General features: G+C 37.4%; 1 protein-coding gene across 9 annotated transcripts in view; it reads right to left on the bottom strand.

The window, feature by feature from the left end:
* LOC118916337 (zinc finger protein 684-like) overlaps positions 1 to 26,738 on the bottom strand; it is a 35,152-nt gene that overhangs the window by 4,510 nt on the left and 3,904 nt on the right. For 3 of the 9 annotated variants that reach the window (XM_036893283.2, XM_036893284.2, XM_036893285.2), the window contains 2 exons: positions 21,516 to 21,679; positions 21,137 to 21,232 (listed from right to left, as the gene is read on the bottom strand). In XM_036893283.2, the coding sequence (XP_036749178.2) occupies positions 21,137 to 21,232; positions 21,516 to 21,679 (260 nt within the window). Of the gene's footprint in view, positions 1 to 9,097; positions 14,610 to 16,492; positions 16,632 to 20,989; positions 21,233 to 21,515; positions 21,680 to 26,738 lie in introns of those variants that run through there. The other 6 variants (XM_036893281.2, XM_036893282.2, XR_008996977.1 and 3 more) reach the window with 4 other exon arrangements.

The raw sequence follows: 26,738 nt of genomic DNA, 5'->3' as shown, positions 1-26,738 counted from the left end.
CCACATTTCTCTCTTTATTATTATTATTTTTAATAAAATGCTGAAGTGGTAGGTAGATACAAGATAAAGGTAGAAAACATAGTTTAGTGTTGTAAGAGAGCAAATGTAGATGATCAGGTGTGTGCCTGCAGACTATGTGTTAATCCAAGCTAGACAAGGGCAATAAAACATCCACGTATGCAGAAGATTTCTCTCAGAACGGGGGAGGGGGGGGAGGTTCTAAGCCTCACCTCTGTTGATCCCCATTTTCTCACCTGATGGCCCCCCTGCGGCTGTGCCTGTCTTAGGTTGTTCCTCCCTTGAGGAATCTTACCCGTCTCTGGCTAACCAGTCATCTTCCGGGGCCATACAGGGAAATGTAAAGTTGGTAAGTGAGAGAGAAGCCTTATTGTTTGAAAAGGTTAGCTTTTTACTTCTTAAGCACTTTGTTTAGATTCACAGTATTCCCCCAGCACCATGTGAAAAAAAGGCAGACTAACATATACATGTATCTGGATGAAATTTCTGAATTTCAGTGCTTTCAATGATCTTATAAGCATACAAAACATTAAAAAAATAAGTTAATCTCTTGAAAAGAGTAAGATTGACAGATGATAGTGATATAATGTCTCAACAGTTCTGAGAGAAGAAGACTACAGTCAAGAATCTTAAATCCAAACTGATGATTCTATTATAAGGGTAAAAGGGAGAAACCAAAAAAAAGGCAAAGATGAGCAAAATTAGTCAGAATAAGAGCTCATGAGAAGGGAAGACATGAAATATAAAAAGTAGAAATGAATAATGAAATCATTAAAAATTTTCCTCCTTTTCCCTCAAGACAATCTCATGAAATACCAAGGAAAAGCTTTCTGAGCTGAAGGACTCAGAGATGAAAAGGCTCAAGGAACAGCAAGCAGGATCACTTTATAAAAGAACAACTCACATCTAGGCACATCCCAGTAAAATTTCAAAATTCCAAGGATCAGAGAAAAAAGAAATAAAATTCCAAATGTTTCCAGAAGGGAGAAAAGAAAAACAGTTTATCTCTGATTTTATTTTTGTTTGTTTAGAATTAATTAATGAATCAGAATTAGTAATATCAGAAGCTTAAAAACAAAGATACAATGACTAGAACATTCTCAAGAAAATGACTTTGAACCTAGAGGTACATAGCCAAACTAGTATTCAAGAGTGGGGTGAATATAAACACCTTTTCAGATATTCAGAGATTCAGAAAGTTTATTTGGGAATAAAAAAATAACTCCAAGTGGAAGACAGATGTAGGATTTAAGAAATTAAGGAAAGAAAGGACCCTAATAAAAATTAAGGCCAATTTTATCTGAGATAATAGAAGCACAATGTAAAAAAAATTAACAATTATAAGTGGTTTCAATAAAACACAGGACGTGGGGAAAGGGTGTGTGTATATGTATGTGTGAGTGTGTGCAATGCTAATTAAAAGCATGTTAATGGCCTTGTTTTTTTCTGGAAAGTAGAAGTTATAAAAATACTGATAAACACTGCCAGTGATTGAAAAATATAACTTTTAAAACATGTTACAGGGTAACTAATTAAAGGGTAAAAATGAGAAGTAGAATTTCTAAATAATAATAGAGGGGAAAAGGAAAGAAACAAGAATTCATTTAGAACTCCCAAATACTAAGGGAAGTCAGGGGAGGGTTAAACAATGCATAAAATAAGATGTCAGGAATCAGACCAAATGTATCAATTATCACAGTAAATGTGAATGGGCTAAGTTCCCCTTAGAGTATTAGAGACTCCAAGTTAGGTTAAAAAAATCCAGCCGTATTCAGCTTGCAAAAAATAAAAATATGCCAGGCAAATGCTAGCTAAAAGAGGGCCGATGTGCAACATTAATATCAGACAAAGCAGAATTCAAGCCAAAACGCAGTAACTAGGGCAAAAGGTACAGTCCACTAGGAGAATACAACAATCATAAATTGTCAAATCTAACATCACCATGTACATCTTCTAAAAACTAAGCAGATATGTACATAAAAATGTTAACTGCCACATTATAATACTGCCAGACTAGCAACAGCCTAAATGTCCATCCAGAAGAAACCAGTTAAATGAATTACAGAATACAGTCCAGCTTTCGGAAAAGGAAAAGGTTTTAAAAAAAGGATGAGATAGATCTGGATATACTGATGTGGAATCATGTCTATGACTAACCAATGATTAAAAAAATAATGAGGTTACAGGATGCACAGAAAAACAGATATCTTTGCCTCAGTTTCCTTGTTTACAAAATGGGGATGATGCTAATATCCATCTATTTCACAGGTTACTGTGAAGATTAATTCAATTAACTCCAAATGAAGCACTTAGAAAACAATGGCTGGCATACAGATATTTCCTGTATGTGTGCATGTGTGTGTTGTTAAAAGGTATATAAACTTTGACATAACAATCCTTCTAGAAAGTATTCAGGAAATAACCAGATGAATGTACAATAATGTAGATTGAAGCACTGTTTAACAGCACAATAAGTGGAAAGAAGACATACATCCAACATGCTATGGTCTGAATGTTTGTGTCCCCCCAAAATTCCTGTTGAAAACCTCGCACCCACAGTGATGCTATTGGGAGGTGGTGAGATCAGAAGGACAGAGCCTTCACGACTGGGATTAGTGCCTTTATAAAAGAGGTCCCCTGGAGTTCACTAGCCCCTTCCGCCCTGTGAAGGAAAAGTCTGCCACCCTGAAGACAGACCTCGCTGACCATGCTGGCATCCTGATCTGGGACTTCCAGCCATCAATATTGTGAGAAGTAAGTTTCTGTTATTTATAAGCTACCCAGTCTATGGTATTTTGTTACAGCAACCTAAATGGACTAAGACACAATGGTGAGTTGTCCTTGGCATGTTCGTCCCCCAGATATCCTTGAACTTGCTTCCTTACTTCCTGCAGATCCCTGACAAAATGTCACCATATCAGAGAGGCCTTTTCTGATCACATCCCACCCTACCGTTACCCCCAACCTTACCCTGCCTCACAGCACTCATCATCTGACACATATATATTTATGTTCCTGTCTTGTCTCTTTCTCCCTCCGGTGTAACAGCCACATGAGTGGGATTTTGTTTTGTTCACTGCAGTATCCCCAGTGCCTAGAACAGTGCCATATTAAATATTTAATTCCAATAAAAACTGTTTGGATAAATCAAGGTATTTCATACAATAGAATACTATGCATCTATTAAAATAGGGGTTCATGAATGGACGTCAGCAAGTTGATAAACCTCCTGTAATGTACATGAAATTTTGTATACGTGTACTTCTGTAAAAACTGAAGGAACAAAACAGCACAATCACAGAACCCAAGAATGGACTAACAGTTACCAAAGGGAAAGGAACTGAGGAGGATGGGTGGAAAGGGAGGGATAAGGGTGGGGAAAAAGAAAGGGGGATTATGATTAGCATGTGTAATGTGGGGGGGGCACAGGGAGGGCTGTACAACACAGAGAAGATGAGTAGGGATTCTGCAGCATCTTACTACGCTGATGGACAGTGACTGTAATGGGGATTGTGGGGAGGACTTGGTGAAGGGGGGAGCCTAGTAAACATAATGTTCTTCATGTAATTGTAGATTAATGATACCAAAATAAATAAAATAAAATAAAATGGGAATGGGATTTCATTAATCATCTGTATTTTCCAAGATGTCTACAGAAAAGATACTATTTCAAATCCGATTTTTATAATTTTTGTTGACATTTAAGATGGTAAGGTCAACAGTTCAGACCACATTCAAATTTTACCCATTCTATATACACTCATTTGTAAATGTATGTGTACTTGGTGGTAAGCAATTTTATTATATGTGTAGAAGTGCAACTACCCCAGTCAAGATACAGATCTGTTTGATCACAAGGATTATTTGTGTGGTACTTTATAACCAGACTCATCCCCCTCCACACTGCCCCTCATCCCTAATCCCTGGCAACCACTAATCTGTTCTATATCTCAAATTTTTTTCATTTCAAGGATGTTATAAAAATGAAATCATACTGTCTGTAACCTTTGGAGACTGACTTTTTTTCACTTAGCACAATTCCTTCAGATCTATCCAAATTGTGTGAATCAATTTTTTGTTCCTTTTTACTGCTGAGTAGTATTCCATAGCATGGATATACCACCATTTGTTTAGCCATTCAGCAACTGAAGCACATTGATATGGGAAGGTTTTGATTTGACTTGGTGTTTTAAAGGAGCAGAGTGATTGCCATATGGAAAATAGGCTGAGATGAGGGGAGGCAGGAAAGCCAGGAAGGGGGCTATTCAGTGAGAAAGGGGATTGCTGATTAGACTGGAGCAACAACAGTGAAGGTATGAGGAGTGATTGGATTCTGGATATAACTAGAAAGTAGAGCTCTCAAATTTGCTGATGGATTGATTTGGGGGTGACAAAGAAAGGAGTCAAGGATGACTCCAAGGTTTTCAGCCTAAAAATTTGAAGAGTGGAGTTTCCAATTCACTGTGAGGAAGAGAAGACTAGAGACAAAGCAGGTCTGGAAGGGAAGTGGGGGGTTTGGCAACTCCTACTTTTCAGAGAGGTAAAGAATAAAAAGATTGGGAGCTACTGAGAGTGTGAAGAATAGGAATTCTCATTCTAATCATAAGACTATAATTTAATCCAAACTTCTCAGGGGCAATTCAACTGCAAAGTAAATAAAATATATAATCTTTGATCCAGCAATTCTTCTTCTAGATAGTCTTTAGAAATACTGGAACAAGTATCCAAAAATGCAAGTATGAGGACATTTATTTCAGTATTATTTATAATAGAGAAAAATCGGTATCTTAAATATCCATCAACAAAGCACTGGTTAAAACATTTCTCTACATCAATATATCATATAATGGAATGTAACAGCCATTAAAAAGACTGAAATGGGTCTAAATATTTTGACATGTCAAGATATCTAGCATATATTAACTGAAAGTTGCAAAACTCATTTTTATAACAAATAAATACAGGATAAATAATATGTGTGAGCTTATACACTTCCTGCTTGCTTATATGCAAATGTAAATAGAAAATAGTCTGAAAGATACTTTTTACCTCATGTACAAATATACTTGCTTTTAATATTTTTCTAAAAAGTAATTACAGGGAGCAGGAAATAGGGGGGACTGCTTAATGGGTGTGGGTTTTCTTTGGGGGTAATGAAAATGTTTTAGAACTTGATAAAGGAGATAGTTACACAACATTGTTATATACTAAGTGCCACTGAATAGTAGACTTCAAAATGATTAATTTATATTATGTGAATTTCACCTCAAAAACAAAAAAAGGAAAAAAGAAATACAAATGAGGGAGGAGAAACTCAAGTTTTTTGCTTAGATAGCAACATTTTCCTTTCTTCACTAGTGATTTGGACATACTGAAGGAACAAAACAGCAAGAGACTCACAGACTCCAAGAAGGGACTAGTGGTTACCAAAGGGGAGGGGTGGGGGAGGGCAGGTGGGGAGGGAGGGAGAAGGGGATTGAGGGATATTATGATTAGTACACATGGTGTGGGGGGGATCTTGGGGAAGACAAGAGTGGCACAGAGAAGACAAGTAATGACTCTGGCATCTTCCTACACTGATGGACAGTGACTGCAATGGGGTATTGGGGCACTTGATAATATGGGTGAATGTGGTAACTCCATTGTCTTCCATGTGAAACCTTTATAAGTGTATATCAATAATACCTTAATTAAAAAAATAGTGATTTGGACATTCTGATATCTGACTCAAGCCCTCCCTTAGTTGAACACTCTAAGAGGCCACAGCTTTTCACAACCAAGGGAACAAAAATTCTCCAAAGGGTAGTTTTCCTCACCCACTAAGATCAGGTTGCCATAGATCTCCAGCATCACCTCTTTATACAGGGCTTTTTGTGCAGGGTTGGGTTGTCCCCACTCTTCCTCGGTGAAGTCTATGGCCACATCCTCGAATGTAACAGGTTCCTAAAACACCGATGAACAGTAATTCCTCTTCACTGAGCAAGCATCTAAAACAGTGTTCATGGTGCACAGGGTGAACTTGGCAACCATGACAAAGTAAAACAGAATAAAAGGGACTTCAGAGTTCTGCTCCAGACCAGAATAATTCAAGAAAAAACAATTTAAAAGATTAAGATACATATATCTCATGTGGAGACTCATTAATCCTAGTAACATGAAGAGCTCCAGTTAAAAAAAGAAAATGCTCCAGTTTAAAAATGGACAAATGAAAAGTGATCAGAATGAATAATTCCTAGAAGATAAGTAAATGCCCAAATAAACACATGAAAAGATATGCTGCCTCACAAATTACCAAGAAATGGACCATTTCAACATTGGTCTTGGTCTTAAATATTGGAAGATTGACAATATTTGTTAAGGAGTTTGCTTTACTAATTTTCTCAGGTACGTACATAAAATTGGGTTTGTTCTTAGTCAATAATGAAATTTCACATCACATACATTTTGTTATTTTCTGAAATTTATTTCTCAAAAAATAGAAACATGTCATTAACCAAGTTTTTAATCCCCAATCCTAGGTTTTATTTCAGCTATTAAAGAATCAGCAACATCAAGTGTATATAAGGCTCTAGCACTACAGACTATGCTGAAAAACCTCTTGCAGTGTTGAAATGTCTCTTATCTGTAATGATCCTACACACAGTGAGTAGTGTGAGCACACATAAATTAGCTGCTGATATAAATGAAACCTTTAAGCCTATGACTCAAATTGATCTTATGTAAAGGAGGTACAGTCTCTGGTTTTTCTTCATATTCCTTGCTTCTAGAATGTCTGTGCAGTACAGTTGCACTAGTCATTTACTTGGCTGAGGACTTTTTTCTAAATGCTGCACATTCTTTATATACAATAAAAAAATGCACTAGCAAGTTTGAGTCTTTAATCTATTGCACTAGTTAGACAGTGCTGACTTGTATTTCTCGGCTAGACACTTACTTGACCTACCACTTTTTTCCTATGGTTTGTACTCATATATTACCAATCATCTATGAAAAGAAAACTTGATAATACAACAAACATTTCAAATAACTCCTTCCCCCTTTGCCTCCACAAAGAGAACAATATTTCATTTGCTATTTTTTATAACAAAAGTGCTATTATAGAAAATGAAGATAAAAGTACAAAAAAACCACAAAATACATAATCATAGCTCCCAAATAACTACATTATGTGTATTTACACTTTGGCACATATGTGGAAAAATTTTTAATTGGGGATATTCCTTACAATTTGTCTTTTTTTCATGGTTTTCAATTAAATATCAGGAATATTTTACCTTATTAAATATACTTCTACAACTTGTTAATGGCTTCATAGTGATTATATCATGATTTATCATCTCATGGTTACATCATGATTTATTTAAGTCTCCCTCTATTGTATACTTAGGCTGCTTCCCAGTTTTCATCACTATAATGACACTGCAAGTTCCTTCCCTGAATTATAATTTTATGCACTTATTGGCTCTTTTTCTTAGGGCAAATTCCTAGAAGTAGAATAGTTAGCTCAAAGGCACAGACATTTTAAAGTCTTTTGACACACATTTCCAAAATCTCTTCAAAAAGTTGGTAGCAAAATGACATTTAATTTAAAAGTATTTGAGTCTTTTACCAGTAAATATTTTTTTAAAACACACCTCTGCCAATTTGACAGGTTTCAAAAGTGCCATTTCATTATATTATAATTAACATTTCATGGATTACTAGTGAAGTTGAAAACTACTAAACCAGATGGTAAGAATATTTCTAAGTTTTGACAGATCAGTAGCATTCTTTTACAAAAACAAGGAATTTCACCTAACTAGATTCAAAGAAGGACTATTCATTTCCCCACAACTGAAAAGGAAAGATAAAACAACTTAGTGAACTGAAAGCACAGTGGCAGGCAGTGGAAGTGATAGGTTTGCCCCACAAAGAGATGCCAACAGTGGCATTTCTTTGGGATATAGAACCTTGTGCCCACTGCAGGTTGACGAGTGTAGCCTGACCCAGGACCTCTGATTGGAATCATCCCATGTTACAGTGTCCTCTAAGACACTGGCAGATACAGAAGCAAATTCTCTCTGGGGAAATATTTCCGGTAGGACTCATACATATTAAGATCAATCAGTGACTCTCACCAAAGGTGAGAGTCAGCAGAAAAGAGATTTAGACTACTAACAACTACAGATACTGAACCAAAACAGCTATGCATGAGTTATTTGAACAATTAGAAAATGATCAAGCTAAGGGGTTAACATCCAAAATATATACAGAGCTCATACACCTTAACACCCAAAAAGCAAATAACCTGATTAAAAAATGGGCAGAGGAGCTGAACAGACACTTCTCCAAAGAAGAAATTCAGATGGCCAACAGGCACATGAAAAGATGCTCCACGTCGCTAATCATCAGAGAAATGCAAATTAAAACCACAATGAGATATCATCTCACACCAGTTAGGATGGCCAACATCCAAAAGACAAACAACAACAAATGCTGGTGAGGATGTGGAGAAAGGGGAACCCTCCTACACTGCTGGTGGGAATGCAAACTAGTTCAACCATTGTGGAAAGCAGTATAGAGGTTCCTCAAAAAACGAAAAATAGAAATACCATTTGACCCAGGAATTCCACTTCTAGGAATTTACCCTAAGAATGCAGCAGTCCAGTTTGAAAAAGACATATGCACCCCTATGTTTATTGCAGCACTATTTACAATAGCCAAGAAATGGAAGCAACCTAAGTGTCCATCAGTAGATGTATAGATAAAGACGATGTGGTACATATACACAATGGAATATTATTCAGCCATAAGAAGAAAACAAATCCTATCATTTGCAACAACATGGATGGAGCTAGAGGATATTATGCTCAGTGAAATAAGCCAGGCGGAGAAAGACAAGTATCATATGATTTCACTCTTCTGTGGAGTATAAGAACAAATAGAAAACTGAAGGAACAAAACAGCAGCAGAATCACAGAACCAAAGAATGGACTAACAGTTACCAAAGGGAAAGGGACTGGGGAGGATGGGTGGGAAGGGAGGGATAAGGGGGGAAAAGGGGCATTACGATTAGCACACATAATATAGCGGAGGGGGAGACACGGGAAAGGCAGTATATACAGAGAAGACAAGTAATGATTCTATAGCATCTTACTATGCTGATGGACAGTGACTGTAATGGGGTATGTTGGGGGGACTTGATAATAGGGGGAGTCTAGTAACCATAATGTTCAAGTAATTATACATTAATGATAGCAAAATAAAAAAAATCAAGACAGTATAATATATATCCAATATATCAATAACTATGCAAAATACAAATAGACTAAGCTTGCCAATTAAAAAGGCACAGATTATCAGACTGAGAGAAGAGGGGAGAATTCAGATATAAAGTGTCAGCAAGAGCTACACCTAAAGCATAAAGCCAAGAAAAGGTTGAAGGTAAAAGTATGGAAAGATATAAAGCAGGCAAATCATCAAAAGAAAGCTGGAATAGTGGTACTAGTAACAGATTTCTAAACAAAAAGCATCACTAGTCATATGAAAAGTCACTACATAAGAATAAAAAGTTCAATTCCCCATGAAGATATAACAACTCTAAACTTCTATATACCTCATAAAACATGCTCAAATTACATTTTTTAAAAATGGAAGTATTACGGAGAAAAATGGGCATATCTACTACTCAGAGATTCCATAGATTTTTTTCTAAATTATTGATGGGTCAAGCAAACAAAAATAAGTCGGTAAAGATATAGAAATTTTGAACACATCCTATCTTATGGATGCCTACAGAAATTGGTGCCTACCATTAGAGAACATATGTTTTATTCAACCACACATCAAACACTGTAAAAACTCATCATATACTAGGCCATAAAGCAATTATCAACAGCAAAAAAAGTAAAGATTTGAAAGCAGTATGGAAGTTCATATATGCAAATTTTCTCTTTAAGAAACAAAACCCATCTCCTTCAGGAAGTCCTCTCCTCTAGCACTGATATCACTGACTCCAGAGACCAAACCCAAAGGAGGGCACAAGGCAAGGGAGAAATTCTTTCAGAGTCCTTAAGTTAGAGTTTAGCCCAGCCCTCTAGATGTAGACAATTTAGGCTGAGTCCCTAGATGAGAAGATTTGTCCACTGACAACACGTACAGCGGATGAATCCTGGCTCCACCATTTTATAGCTTGGTAGACTCGACAAGTCTCTCAACCTCTGAGTCAGTTGCTGCATCTGTAAAATGGGCATAATGTCCATTGTGAGAATAAATAGAAAAGTCAATGCTGACTGTATCCTGCCTGTAGTCAGTGCTCCACAAATGTTTGTTTCCTTCTCCCTCCTGCCTCAGGACCCAGGACCTTTCCAACTCCCCTACACTCATTCAGGTCTCTGTTTAAAGGCTTTCAGAGGTTCCCCATCTTAGTTTCCTATTACATTCAATCTCCTCACAGGTTTTTAAAAAATATTTTATATATCAATACCTGAGATTATATTTGTTTGATTATTGTTTTTTGAGTTGAGTGCTGGCATCTTGCCTTTTTTCCTCATTGCTGTATAATCATTACACAATAAGAACAGGGGTCAGCAATCTACATCCTGAGGGCCAAATCTGGTTTGCTGCCTGTTTTTGTAAAGTTTTATTAGCATACAGTCACACTCATTCACTGACGTTATCTATTAATGTAGCTACTTTACTGTTACAGCAAGAGTTGAGTAGTTTTAAGAGAAACTGTATTGCCCACAAAGCCTAAAGTATTTAATACCTGGACCTTAACAGAAAAAATATCACGAAGCCCTGATTATACCAATTAATACTGATACATCATCTTTCTATTATTTGCTTAGTGGATTTTGTTTTCTCTATGATTTTGCTTCAGTCTTCTTGTATGCATCTTATATCTGGATTTTAAAAACAATCTGACAGTCTCTACTTTGGAAAAGTGTCGATTTGTAGGGCTATCTTTGGTAAAGACAAAAGGAGGAGGAATAAAAAGTATCTCCTTCTCCCTTTTGATTAAAATACAATGAAAAGACAGAGAATCTTGATGCAAAACAGTCATTCTGACTTAAAGATATTTTGTTGTGCCATTATGTGGTGAAAGACCTTGCTCAAAAGATCAGTCTAAATTAATCATTTCTGTCCAACAGAGAGGGGTAACTCTTATACTGATTAAACCTGTTTATTGCCTTACTAGCCCTAATTAATTTCTAGACTTGAAAAAATTAAATACTTTCTGCAGGAGATATTAGTTCATGAAGTAATTTAATATCACCAATTTATCTTCTTTCTTCCTTTCTCCAAAAAGGTACTAGCTTTTTTTGACTTAGGATTGGGGGAGAACACCTGATTATCTACCTTTTGTAATGTAAGTTACAAAGTGTTTCTGAAATATCAAAGAAAAAACTACAACACATTATTATTCTTTAAGAATAATGTTTTCCATTGGATTTATAGATCTCCTTATTCCCTTATTTCTCTCTAGTGATTTACAATGTAGTCTATTTCTTTTGGTGGCTAGCCTTCAATTTTTAGCATGCATATTCAACAAGGTATAAAGTATTTCTATCCTTTCCCAGAACAAGGACTTTGTAACACTTTAACCCTGATTCCACCCACTTACCTAGTGTTATTATCTACAATATTCATTTCACCTTATTTCTAGCCCTTTCCCATATCAGTCATTATTTAAATTACACCCAATATTAACTGATTTACTAGTATGTTCACAATTTGTTCATCAATGCCTCTTGCTTTTCTCAGGTGACTGATGTTAATGATGGTTTCTCAGGAAAATGAGATTTCAGGTGATAGATATTCATCAATTTTTTTGGTATTCTATATATATATTTAATAAGTACATATTACATAAAGCATAAAAAATAAATGTATCTTCATATTGAAGAAAATCAACCTAATGTCTGAGTATGCATGCTTTAAACAATGAGAAAAGTAGCATATTTGAGTGTTCCTGTTAAGAGGGAAAAAAGTGAAAGTAAAAATATCTCAAGGTGTAACATTCTAGAGGGAAGGGGGTGTGAAAAGGGATATTCTGCTTACATTATTGTAGCTCCTGGCCAGAGAGAATTCCCATCTCTGGGCAAGTTCACTCTGGATTCAGTGAGACCAAAAAATGACAACTGAATGTTTGGGAGTAAAAAGGGGCTTATACAGAGCTTTATTCTCACGGGGGTAGGTCAAGTGCTAGAATCCCATCTGCCTCTGGAGCAGTCTGCTAGTAGCAATTCCATCTCAGGCTCTGTCTCTGCTCCAGGCTCTGCTCTCCTCCTAGCACTGGGCAGAGCTCTTCTTATAGCAACACAGGCAGTAATGGCTTATCACCAATGGGCATGCAAGCATGTGCCTGCGCAGTAGGCTAAGTATTACATCACTGCATCTACACGATGGGTGAGTAGGTTAGGATCAGGGGAGGATCCTGGCCATGGAACTTCCCTACAATTACACATGACTATTTCAGATTTTTTGACTAGACAAAAGTACAGCCTTCAAATAAAGAAAAAGGGGTTTCTGGGGATCTAAGATCATGTTTAGCTGAGTGTAAATAACATTTTGGTGTTTTTCTTGCCAAAATCATGTTCTGGGGTTGAAGTTATATAGGAAAAAAATGTAGTCAGTGGTAGAAAGCTCCCCACATAGCAATATATCTGTTCTAGTACTGGAATACTAGGTGTCAAAAAAGTCTAGACGTGGGTAAATAATTTTTTATCATCCTTTTCTTCAGATTAATGGTCATACTTACAACTTTAAATATAGAAGTGCTTTGCCCACTAATGTATCTGAGGTTGAAAGAAAACATACTAAACCTATTACTTGAAAATAATAACTAGTTGTTAAATTGTTATCTTGCAGCATTACTTACAATGGTCAAGCTATGAAGCAACCTAAGTGTCCATCAATAGATGAATAAAGAAAATGTGGTTTACATATATACAATAGATTATTAGCCAGAAAAAAGAATGACATCTTACCATTTGTGACAACAAGGATGGACCTAGAAGGTATTATACTAAGTGAAGCAAGTCAGACAGAAAAAGTCAAATACTTTTGATCTCATGTGTAGAATCTAAAATAACAAAAACCCCCAAATTCACAGACAGAGAGAACAGGGGTTGAGGTTGAGCAAAATGGATGAAGGGAGTCAATAGGTAAAAACTAACAATTACAAAATAAGTTAAGTTATGGGATGTAACATATAGCATGGTGACTATAGTTAATAATACTGTATTGTATATTTGAAAGTTGCTGAGAGTAAATCTTAAAAGTTCTTATCACAAGAAGAAAAATTTTTATAACTGTGTTTTAATTGATGTTAATTAAACTTATGGTGAACATTTCACAATATATACAAATATTGACTATGTTGTACACCTGTAAGTTATATATGTCAATTATACTGCAATTTAAAAAAAAGATAAATTTTGCATTATATATATTTTGAAAATATGTACAAGAAAGTAAAACATTACAGTAACTTGTGGTCACAGCAATCAATAACAAAATAGGGTCTTGAAAGAGATGACAGTCTTCCAATGATGTGTAAACATTTAGTGCTCCTTGGAACCCTATTTTATTCAATAAAAATGTGTACTTTTTATAAAAAGAACTTTAAAAATTCACTTGATTTTACTTAAAAATGCTTTGCATATTTGATTATTAGTAGACATGGTTTTCCACATACCTCACAATCTAGGAATGTTGCTGCTGATCTTTGTATTTGCATATATACAACAGTTGAGGCCCAGTTTTCCCTTCTCAATTGTGAGCTCTAGGCCCATGAATTGCATTAGAATTTGTGGAATTCATTTTTGTTTTAGTGCCTGACAATTACTTGGTTTAAATAGAAAAAAAAATTTGTTTGTTTCAACTTTTTAAACATCCATTTAATTTTGGTTCTGTATGGTTCATACAACTAATTCTTTTACTGTCCTAACTCTGGCACTGAAGAAAAGGAGCAAACTTCTCTGAAACACTGTGGCCAGGAGTGCCTGGCCTGACGTGTGATGGTGTTAGAGAGAGAACTGTGAGGGGAGAAGCAAACAAAACATGAATGTTTAAGAGTAAATAATTTAAAAAGAAAAGAAAAAAAGAAAGGGAGCAAACAGTTTAATTCATAGAACTCAGATCATAACACCAAATAAAAGTCCCAGGCTCATTCTTATTCTGTCTGCCACCTTGATGCATCAGGCCTCTTTTTAGGGGTCTCACATCATTCTAGCAGCAATGAGACACTCACTACCCTCCAAGGGAATCTTCTTGCCATCTTAAAATTTGGATTTGCTCAGATGTTATTACTGCCAAGAACAGGAGCTGAGAAATACCTAGGAGGGTAAGAATAACTTAAAAAGCAAAATGACAGCTTTAACAGGAAATGAGAGATAAGGCAGGGTAACTTGCAAAAAGCTCCCTCAGTTTATAAGCAATTTACATATATACTGTAATATGGTTTGTGGTTTTCCAAGTGATTTGGTGTGACTGACTTATGTTTAATTAGCATACAATCAGTATGAAAACGTTGTAAGACAAGGCTTAACTTAGAGCTGAGGGATATTCAGAAAATCACTCATTCTTCAGTTTCTACCACCATTACCCTGCAAAAATGCAGAGAGAAAAACAATTGCAAGTTCACACATTTAATCCAAAAACATACGCTTGCAAGAGAAAACCTGATTTTGTGAACTTAGATTCAATCAAGCTCAATGCTGTCCTTAAGCTTTGCAACCACTGAAGAAAAGGCTTAAAGTCTTTTTTAACATTATCAAGCAACTCTTAGTGAATATAAAATTCTCCCTTTAATCATTGTTTATAATTGATATAATTTTGTATAATGTGCATTTGTTTTTAACAGAAATTTTATAATGTCAAATTTTAAGAGTGCTAACTAGCTCAAGGAAGCAGAAAAGCTTTTCAAATAACTTGATATGTACCTATGCTAGTCACCTGGAAATTTCCAAATAAGCCTGAGATTTCTCTGAATCAGTTTCTAAAACAAAAAAGTAAAATATTCTCCCAGAATTCTCTGAAAAGTATCATGACACCTAATTTTTCTAAGTACCCTAGTTATACGCTGCTTGAGGTAGGGCTTACTCCTACTAATGTAGCTGTGAAATAGGATGGCTTTTATTTACATGACTTTTTACTTGAAGAAATGCCTCTTTTCGTGTACTAAGTGCTTAAAGTAATACAGAACACAGCTGCTTCCTTGGCTCAGTGCCTAGTTAATCAGAATTAAACATGCACACACACACTTTGGTGTTCTGCATAGAGAAGAAAACGTATTACACAAAATCCTCAGCTAAGTAGTGGTAATAGAAGACTTTATAACTGTCCCTGACTTCTATTATTTAAAATGAGGGCCTAAAGGTTCAATAACTGCCACAGCTATTCATAGGTGCCATGAAAAGTTAAAGTTCATAGCACTGAACTTCATCCTACATAATAAACCATATTATTTCACTTATAATTGGCAATTCTGCGTATCATGTTAGGCTTTGGGACAATACTGATGTTTACCAGAGATTTTGTGTAGATATAACTTAGCAGGGGAAGGTGGTTTCAAATTTTATTTATATATATATTTTATTGTGGTAAAACACACAAAACACAAAATTTACTATTTTACCCATTTTAAATGTACAACTCATTGACATTAAGTACATTCACAATGTTGTGACACCATCACCATAACAGATATAATTTTGTATAATGCACATAGCATATATTTCAAACCTATGGTTATACAAATTTCTTAAGCAATGCATTTATTTAATGAGTCTGATGCCTTATTTTTTTCACAACTTCCTCAGCTTTATACTTTACAGTAAAAATTGTAACTCAAAATTTTCTGTAAACTTAATAAAATTACTAATATCAATTACAGAATATGAATTTCAGTTATGCTTTTCCACATTTATTCAAATGATAGGATTTTTCTCATGATGAATTCTTTGCTGCTTTATTAAAAGGTTAATTTCAAGTTCTCTCACATTAAGAAAGCTCCCAAAGTTTTATGACTTCTTTCATGGAGAATGAGATGTGTCTTCCAGTTTAAAGATTTCCCACATGTGTTACATTTGTTTTGTTGCTCTGCTGTATGAGTTAAGTAATGTCTAAGGAGATGATGCTTCTTAATAAAGGCTTTGCCACACTCGGAACACCCATGGGGTTTCTCGCCTGTATGAATTTTCTGATGCATGACAAGTACTGATGAGTCTGCAAAGGCTTTACCACAATCTCTACATCTGAATGGTTTCTCTCCTTTATGAATTCTATAATGTTTATAAAGAGACGAATAGTACTTAAAGGTTTTCCCACATTGTTTGCATTCAAATGAGTTCTCAGGTGTATGAGATTTCACATGTTGACTAAAAGAGGAGTGCCAAGTGAATGACTTCCCACACTGACTGCATTCATAAGGTTTCTCTCCAGTGTGAAGCCTCTGGTGGACCACCAGTTGTTCTTCACGCTTAAATGCTTTCCCACAATCACTGCACACAAAGCGTCTCTCTTCATCATGAATTTTTTGATGTGCTACAAGAATTCTCTTGCTGCTGAAGATTTTCCCACATTCATTGCATCCAAAAGCTTTTTCTCTTGTATGCTTTTTTTCATGTCTAATAAGACAAAACTTGTTTTTCAAGGTTTTTTCACATTCTTTGTATCCATAAGCATTTTCTCCAATATAACTTTTATTATAACTAAGTATGTATAAATTAAGTAGCAAATGCTTTCCATTTGATTTACATTTACATTGCTTTTGTCTTGAAGACATAAAGTTTATACTCAAATTACAATTTTGGATTCCCTCCTTGGTCAGTGTTTTCTTGGAAGTGAACTTATCTTGGCTCAAAAAATTGTCTTTGCTTCCCTCTTGTCTCTCTAGCTTATCAAGTAAGCAGAGAACTTATAAAAAGGAGTACAATGACACATTTCCAGTTACTTCTTCCAATATCATGCTATAGAAAGAAAAACTTTAAAAGTCTGTGGCTTCAGGCAATGATGCCTATTCTAACCACTTCTATTCAATAAGGTACTTAAGTCCTTAGCTAAACCAATTAGGTAAGAAAAAGAAATGGAAGGCATCCAAATTGGAAAGGAAGAAGTAAAAGTACATTTGTTCACAGATGACATGATCTTACATGTAAAAATACTGAAGATTCCACACAAAAAAACTACTAGAATAAACAAATTCAGCAAAGTTGTAGGATGTAAAATCAACATACAAACATCAGTTTTGTTTCTAAACTCTAAAAACAAACTACCCAAAAAGGAAATCAAGAAAACAATCCTATTTACAATAGCATCAAAAATAATAAAATACTTGGAATAAATTTAACCAAGGAGGTGAAAGACTTGTATCCTGACAACTGCAAAACTATGCTGAAATAAATTAAAGACACAAATAAAGGGAAAGACATCCTGTGTTCATGGACTAGAAGTCAGTATTATTAAAATGTCTATACCATCCAAAGCAATTTACAGATTCAATTCAATTCCACTGGCATTTTTTGCGGAGACAAAAACAGCAATTCTAAGATTAATATAGAAACACAAAGATCTCTGAATAGTATTCTTGAGAATACTATTCTTGAGAAATAGTATTCCTGAGAAAGAAGGAAGTAGGAGGCCTCATACTTCTAGACTTAAAACCATATTACAAAGTTATAATAATTAAAACAGTACAGTACTGGCATAAAGACAGACATACAAACCAATGAACAGAAGAGAAAACCCAGAAATAAATCCATGCATATACAGTCTTCAACAAGTGTCCCAGTACTACACTACAGGGAAAGGATACTCTCTTGAACAAATGGTGGTGGGAAAACCAAATATCCACATGTAAAAGAGTGAAATTGGAGCATAATCTTACACTATACACAAAAATCAACTAAAAAATATATTAAAGACTTAAATGTAAGACCTGAAAACTATAAAACTCCTAGAAGAAACATAGAGGGAAAGTTCCATTGATCTTGGCAATGGTTTCTTGAATATGACACCAAAAGCACCACCAACAAAAGCAAACATAGATGAGTCATAGTACATCAAACTAAAAAGCTTCTGTGCAGCAAAGGAAACAATAAACAGAGTGAAAAGGCAACCTACAGAATAAGAGAAAATATTTTAAAAAATATATATGGGATGAGAAGTTAATATCCAACATATATAAGGAACCCCTATTAAGTCAACAGCACAAAAGTGGGCAAAGGACTTTAACAGATACATCTCCCAAGGAGACATACAAATGGTTAACAGGTATATGAAAAGATTCTCAGTATCACTAATCATCAAGGAAATGCAAATCAAAACCACAATAAGATATTACATCTGTTAGGATGTCCATTATCAAAAAGCCCAGAAAATAATAAGTGTTGACAAGGACATAGAGAAATTGGAACTCCTGTGTGCTCTTGGTGGGAATGTAAAATGGCACAGCCCACTATGGAAAACAGCATGGTTTCTTCAAAATATCAAAAATAGAACTACCCTATGATCCAGCAATCCCCTGTCTAGGTATTTTATCAAAAAAATTGAAAATAGGATTTCCTAGAGATATTTTCACTTTCCTAGAGATATTTTCACTGCAGCATTATACAATAGCCAAGCACTGAAAACAACCTAAATCACAATTGACAGATGAATGGCTAAAGAAAATGTAGTATATACATACTTTAAAAAAGAAAGAAATCCTGTCATATGCTACAACCTGGATGAAACTCAAGGACATTAGGCTAAGTGAAATAAGCCAGTTAGGAGCCAAATAATGCTTGATTCCACTTACGTAAGGTACTTGAAATAGTGAAACTCATAGGAGCAGAAAGTAGAATGGTGGTTGCCAAGGGCTGGGAGGAGTAGGAAATAGGGAGTGGGTGTTAAATGGGTATGGAGTTTGGGGTTTCAGTCATGAAAGATGAAAGGGTTCTAGAGATCTACTATACAAGGGTGCGCATATAGGTAATAATACTGTACTATATACTTAGAAATTTGTCAAGATTTTTTTATTCTGTGGCATTTTTTACCACAAACAAAATAGTCTCTGGTTTCAGGTCCCATTCTAGACAACAAAACGAAAGAGAAATCTGTATTTTCCCTGCCCCTGGGCTTTAAAAAAATAATTGTTGAAATGGATTCTAGAAAATAATAATGGGAACAAGTAACTTTTTCCATTTATAAATATGGTTTTCCAACCTATGAAAGATGGTGAAATAGGCACAAAGTGAAATTATAAAGATGACAAAGGAAGGTAAAAAGAACTCTTAATAAACACAGAGTAATCTCTGAGAAAGAGGGAGCCATTTCAGATGAGTGAGCAAGTAGGGGAATCAGGAACAATGAGAGAAAGGTGTTACAGGGAGCTGAGAAGAGGTAGGTTGGTTTGGAGAAGTTTGCTCAGAGTCAAGGTCTACAACATCTAAAAATTAAATCTACAACATCTAATAATTTAATTACTAGTAAAAAAACACTAATTTAAAAACAGATATGCACCCTTACGTTTAATACAGCATTATTTACAATAGTCAAGACATGGAAGCAACTTAAGCACCCACTGATAGATGAACAGCTAAAGAAAATGTGGTACAGATATACACAATGGAATATTACTCAGCCGTAAAAAGTGAAATTTGCCATTTCAACAACATGGATGCACCTAGAGGGTACTATACTAAGTGAAACAAGTCAGAGAGAGACAAATACTCTATGATCTCACATATATGTTGAATCAAAAAAATTAACAAACAAAAATTTTAAATAGGCTCATAAACACGGAGAACACACTGGTGGATGCCATAGAGGAGGAGGGTAGAGGATGGGCAAAAAGCAGGAAAGAGATGAAAAGGTACAAACTTCCAATTATAAAATAAATAGGTCACAGGAATAAGATGTACAGCAAAGAAAATATAAATATAGTCAATAATACTGTAATAGCTCTGTGTGGTGACAGATGGTAAGCACACTTACTGTCTGAGCATTTTGTAATGTATATGATAATACAGTCAATGTATATGATAATACAGTGCTATATTGTACACCTAATTTAATACAGTATTGTATATCAACTATCTTCAATATAAAATAAATAAATAAAGTATCTATTAGGATCCTCCCTAGGCTCCTTCACCCACTTCTTTCTCCTTACTTATCCTGCAAACAATGTCAAAATATTAACTCCTTTTCATCTATAGGCACATTCTATATCCTCAAACCACAATTTAGGTATCTTTGTAGAAAGCTCTCCAACTCCACTTCTACCTAAGATTCATTCTCCAGTGCTCATATACACTCAGGAACACAGAGGCTGAACATTTAAAACAGACCAAACATTAAATCCTACTGCTTCTACTGTCAGTTGCTTCTACTACTTAGAATCAATTTGTCCTCGTAATTAATCCTGCTTTTTATAACCATTGTCCATCTGCCAGATAGATATACTAGCACTCAAAATCCTAATTGCCCCAACCGCAATTTTCAACTCAAATTTCACATTTTGGTTTCCATATTTATGGTTTCCATTAACCCTGGGGACCTGAGACACCAGACTCCTAGTCTTTACCAACCTTTGCCTTTTACTTTTTTTGTGGTTAAGAAGATTAATTCCTACTATTACCACAATACCACACCATGTTCAATGAAACAATTATTGCCAAGCTCAAAACCCTACAAATGCCAAGTCCACTATGTTAGGGAAAATGGGAGAAGACAATTCTTCATGATCTCTGAGATTTCTATCAAGAAGGAATCTTATTAATGCAACACTCTGGACTCTAACATCATTCCTTATTTCTCATCCACACAATGACTACATCATAAGAACTAGATGTATGAAAACATCTGTGATCTTGGTGAGGAGGGAAGAAGAATGAGAATTTCAGGAATTAAGAGAACACAGCGAGGTCCGAGCTGAAACAGGCAGCACAAGGCACGAGAGTAGAGAGGAGAGAGACATCCCTTCACACAAAAGAGCTGTTATATCGAGTGGACCCAGGCACTTCCAAAGGTGTGTGTGTGGCTCTTAAGAGGTGCTTCCTGAAAAGTATTTCAAAGGTGCCTGTCCCTCAATGATCAACAGGAATCTCAGTTCCAAAGACTCCTGCTAACCTGGTTTTCTCTCACTCACCTGGATGGCACCAATGTGGGTTCACTCCCTCCACCATCCATGGTTCTTGTCCTTGCTCCATCTTGAAGACCACTTTTGCTTCAGTAGCTGGGTCCCCTGTTCATGGGAAACAACACAGAACTGGGGACAGACTGCTAGGGACATACATCTACCTCACAATTCAGGTCAGAAGGATGACCCTTCTCTTCCATTTGGGAGGTAGAACTATAAACACACTATCTGATTTCCAAAGGGGATAGGAATCTTTGACCACCAGTATTCAGGGCCAAACTTATTAATGCTTTCAGAATGTTCACAGCTTTCACAAGTCTCAACGGAAGGGCACTCACTACCAGCACATGCTGAGTTAGCCCGAAGAGTTACCACTCCCGGTCCTTACCCACTGAGATGAGGTTTCTAACGTTGTCCAACATCACATCCCAGTACAAGGTTCTCTGATCACAGTCAAGCAGCTGCCACTCCTCTGGGGTGAAGTCCACAGCCACATCCTGGATTGTCACTGACCCCTGTAAGAGCACACTCATCTTCAACCTGTAGTGAGTACTGGAGAATATGGATGGATTCAGAGCAATTCCTGATTATGTTCACTGTTCAGGGCTTGCAATAAATTATGTAGGATAACTAAAAACTACTATGTACTTGATTCAGAACTAAAATTTGAGAGAAAATCTATTAGAACTGTCCCACCATATACATATACACACATATCTATATATACACATATGTATGGAGAGAACAAGAGGAAGAGAAGGAAAAAGAGAAAATATTAAGTTCGCTGAGCATTCCTTTGGCCTCATTCTGCTTATACAAAGGGACACTAAAAAATGGTCATATGAAAACTGCTACTTCACCTTCTATAAAAACAAACACTCATCAAAAATTTTTCCTTCATAGGAATGCCAGGAAAGCCTTTACCTATGAAATTGTTATGCCTTATTTTGTAAGACAAAGCCAATAAGTCACTAACTGGGCATCCTTTTTCTATGACTTCCAAGAGCATACACAAATTTGAATCTCAACATTACAAACTGTGCAGACGCTATGGCCTTGGTATCAATTTTCTAACTTTCTGTCAAATTTAAATTTCAATCTGTATTTTTCCTGTTTATATTCTTATCTATTAATACTTTTCTACTTTAATATGTAGATTCTTATAAGTTACTGCAAATTCACCAGAAAACAAAGCAGAATTTGAATAAATGTATGGAGTTCCCTGCCTTTCCAACCTAGAAATAAATACCCATATGCCAGCTATTGAAAAGGCTATTGGTGGAAGTGAGGGAAGTCCCAGTCCCAAACCACCCACTTATTCATTTAAAATTCTGATTGATCATAGGACACCTGGGCAAGGATGTTCTTTCTTAAGTTGATGTATATAAATCTTCCCTATTGATCTATTACAATTAGTTGTTAATTTCTGATATCCTTTTCTCCCAAAAGTTATCCTAAAGAAAGAAAAATGGATGGATGCAAAGATCTTTAAAAGGCTGGGCTCTGGGGTCAGGCAGTCTGTGTTCAAATTCGACTGCTCCACTTACTAGCAGTGTGGCCCTGAGAAAGTTACCTAACTGCTCTGCACCTCAGTTTTTTTATCTGCAAAATGCTGATAATACTACACACATCATACGTAGGACTTTTATGAAGATTAAATAAGTAACACAGGTCAAATATCCAGAACAACATATGGTACATGGTAAGCACTCATAAAGTTATTATTTTTAAAAATGGAAAAAAGGGAGGAAGGGAAAGATAATGTTTCCACATTATTGCTTATAATATGGAAACACTAACAATAGTCCAAATGTCTATTAATAGGATGTTGATTGTAATTTTAAAAAGATGCTGTAAAAAGATAGTTAAGGAAAGAAGTTCCATTTATACTTGCAGGTGGAAAAAGTATATTAAAATATACTTCATGATCCCCATCTCCTCTTTTAAAAAATAGGCACTCAAACACAGGGGCAGACAATCTTAGTGGTCACATATCAAAATGTAAATATTATTTAGGGTTGTAAAGATAGCAGGATCATATGTAACTTGTTTCATTCTTTCACATACTGTACTTTTATTTTACATTTTTTATAATATATTACTTTTTCAAACATACATACAAAATATATACACATATATAATTTGCAAATATAAAATTTAAACCAGGGTCTGTAAGGCCTTCCACCATCCTGATCAGTATGAGCCAACAAGAAACGACAGTGGGAGAGAGATGAGGAAAGGTAGGGAGAGAAAATATGTTTAGGAAGCAGAATTTCTTCTGTAATAACTGATTCTTCCTTTCCTTGACCATACCCTCTGAAAGGAAAGGAGCGGCACACAGCAGCAATTCACTGGAGAATTCCGCTTAATTAGGGAAAGGTGCTGGGTTCTATAGGAAGGGGCATGGGGTGATTGAGGTGTCACTTCTACGGGGCTGGTGGCTATTGGCCAGGTGCTGGGATTGGGAGGGGGGCGAGGGGTGATTGGGCTTCAGGTGGCGCCAGCGGGAACCGAGGACCTGGAAGAGAAGCAGGAAGTTCACCATCTTATGGGTGGGGGCCCTTCATTCCCCCCTTTCTCCTCTATGGGGTTGTGGACGTTGCTTTCTCTCTGACTGCTTCCTGCTGAACGGGGGCGGAGAAGGGAGTGAGGGCTTGAGGATTGGGGGGAAAGGGTTGATAGGACTCCCCACAGTAAGGACGAGTAGATGTGGACTTCTTCAGGTTGGAAATCAATGAAGGTTCCTTGTAACCATAGGTCGAGGACTTGTTGATTCTAATGGTGCCAAGAGGATACGGGTGCCAGAAGCCAGGCGTCTGCGGCCATTGTTTCCAGGAACAGTTTCCAGCGGAGAGAGGGGTCCATCTCAGCGTGTGGTGAGGAGGTTACATGAGGGTGAGGGATCTTCTGTGGCTAAAAGCTGGTAGTTCCTGAGTAAAAGCTGGTTGAAAGTTTGATTAGAGATTTTACCAACTTGGGATTTGATAAACTTTATTATACAAGGCAAGAAGAGACAGGCGAGGAGAATGATTATTATAGGGCCTGCAATGGGCCACAGCCAGGTGAGGAAGGGGTTTGTTAGTATTGAAGAGAATGGGTTGGAATTGGAAGCAGAGTGGAGGCTGGAGGCAAGGTCGGTGAGTTTGGTAATGTCAGTTTCTACAATGCCGGATTCGTTGATGTAATAGCAGCACTCTTCTCGAAGGAAGACGCAGGTGCCGCCCTTCTCAGCTGTAAGCAGATCTAAGGCCTGCCGGTTTTGAAGGGTGACCTTAGCTAGCGAAGTGACCTGTCTTTGGAGAGAGGCCAGGGAATCGGCAGTGGATGTCAGGGCTCCCTCAAGTTTGGCGTTGAGATCTCTAATTGCCCATAGAGGGTGACCCAAGACTCCCCCTGAAAATCCTGCCCCAATGGCTGAGGTGGCTAGGGAAATACCGACCATAATGGGAAGGAAAGCAGCCCTTCTTGTGCGCAAGGGCAAGGGAGGTTTGAGCTCAAGGAATTCTGCCATGCTGTAAAGTGTAAGCTGTGGGATTAGGGTCACGAGAATGCAGGGTGTGCTGGAGTTGGGAGGCAGTGAGTTGAAAAGACTGCCATTACACCAAAAGAAGTGTCCCGGTTGCGTAAAAGTCTTAGAGCCAGAGGTAAGGGTGTAGATAGGGAGGCAGTGAAGTGCGCTGGAGGGGGGTGGAGTTGGGCCTACACAGTGGTGGATGGTGAGATTATTTGTGTATTCTGGTTCCCATAGGGGTATGTCTGCCAGGGAATGGAAGGGTTGTCCTTCTGCATGAAAGGAGTAATTGGAAATGTTAAGGGGCACAGCGGCTAGCAGTGGGTGCTGTAGTGATGTGCACAAGAAACAATTGGCGGTGTTAAGGGTGTGGTAGAGAAAGATGGTGGTGTCCTGAATAAGCTGTAACCAAGAGTAGGAGAAATTGGAAGAGGGGAGGGGATAAGAAGATGAAGAGGCGCCGTCAAGAGTTTGGACAATGACTTTTTCAGAATGTCTGATATCTGATGCAACTTGAGAGATCTGGGAATGAGAGGGAACATACTCTCAAGAGATATGAAGGGTACCATGGGGGGTCGAGGACCCCCCCATAGTAAACTGAGGCTGTGACTCTGGCGGCCCATTGAGAGTCCCAGGGATCTGGGATTGATAAGGAGAATGAGCTGTTGGGGTATTTTATGAAACGGTTGGAGGAGTAATACTGTGGGTACCGGGAGTTACCCATGTAGTGAATGGCGCAAGACCAGTAGGGACATCCCCCGTAGGTGTCTGGCCATCTCCTGCAACAGGCTTGTTTTTGGTCATAGAGGAAGCAGAGGTAGGGAGAATAAAGGTAGCTGCTAGTGAACACTTCGGTGGAGGGAGGAAAGTGGAGGTATAAAGGCTCGGAGCAGCCTTTCAGAGGGCAGTCCGATGTGGCAATGAGGGCAGTAATTTTTGTTTGATGCTGTGTGTAAGTCTGTCTGACTTTGAATCGCCATACAAAGGAGGCTGGGGTGGCAGGGAAGACAATAGGAATGAGGAAAAAAAGCGAGAGAGAGTGAGGGAGCAGTAAAGGAGGAAAAAGTCATGATTCAGGTATGGATGGCAAAGGGGGTGAACGGGATTTTGGAGGAAAGAGGACAGTAAGGTCAGGAGTCTGGAGGGAGGGAGAGTCTGTAAACTTTTGTAGGTTAAGAGATCCTTTAGGTGATGTGGGGACAGAATGGTAAGGGGCGCCCTGAATGTCAGTTTATGAGCTTCCTTCTGCAAGAGCTGTCCAGCGGCTAATGCCCGTAGGCAGGGGGCCCATCCCCGAACTGTGGGGTCTAGTTGCTTGGAAAGATAAGCTACTGGGGCAAAGGATGGGCCATAATATTGGCCTAGGACTCCTAGAGCTTGACTGGACCTCTCATGAATGTATAATGAGAAGGGCTTCGACAAATCAGGAAGATGGAGAGCTGGGGCTTCCACAAGGGCTCCACGGAGCTTAATGAAGGAGTGTCGGGGTGAGGAGGATAATGGTTCTTCAGGGGGGCCCTTGCTGAGGTCGTATAGGGGTCTTGCCAACAGGGAGAAGTTAGGGATCCATGCTCTAAAATACCCAGCCAGGCCTAGAAAGGAAAGGATTTCTGTCTTGGTTTTGGGAACAGGCAGGTCAGAGAGGAGCCGTTTTCTGTAAAAAATCTTGGGAGGAGGGGTCCAGAGGGATAGAAAAAAAAATGTGTCCTTGAGATCTAGGACTGAGAAGTGGAAGGCCGAGACAGGGATCCGCGATAAAAGGGTGTATGGATTTGGCTAACTAAGGGATGGATAGGGACGACGGCCATGTTGACGAGGTGAAGGTCTTGGACAAGGCGGTAAGATCTGTTGGTTTTTTTAACAGCTAATATGAGGGTATTAAACGGGGAGTGAGTGGGTCTGAGGTAATTTTTGTTTAAAAGATCTTGAATGATGGGTTGGAGGCCTATGAGGGCTAAAGTGGTTAGGGGGTATTGGGCCTGACAGATATACTGAGAGGGGTCACGTAATTTGATAGAGGCACGAGGACATAGAGCCACGGAGGGGCTTGTAATGTCCCAAACTTTGGGATTTACAGGGTGTATGAGGGCAGAACTGGAG

The sequence above is a fragment of the Manis pentadactyla genome, chromosome 4 (assembly GCF_030020395.1).
Source record: "Manis pentadactyla isolate mManPen7 chromosome 4, mManPen7.hap1, whole genome shotgun sequence".
NCBI lineage: Eukaryota > Metazoa > Chordata > Mammalia > Pholidota > Manidae > Manis > Manis pentadactyla.
Note: the sequence above shows the minus strand (reverse complement) of the source record. Positions and strands in the feature narration are given on the sequence as shown.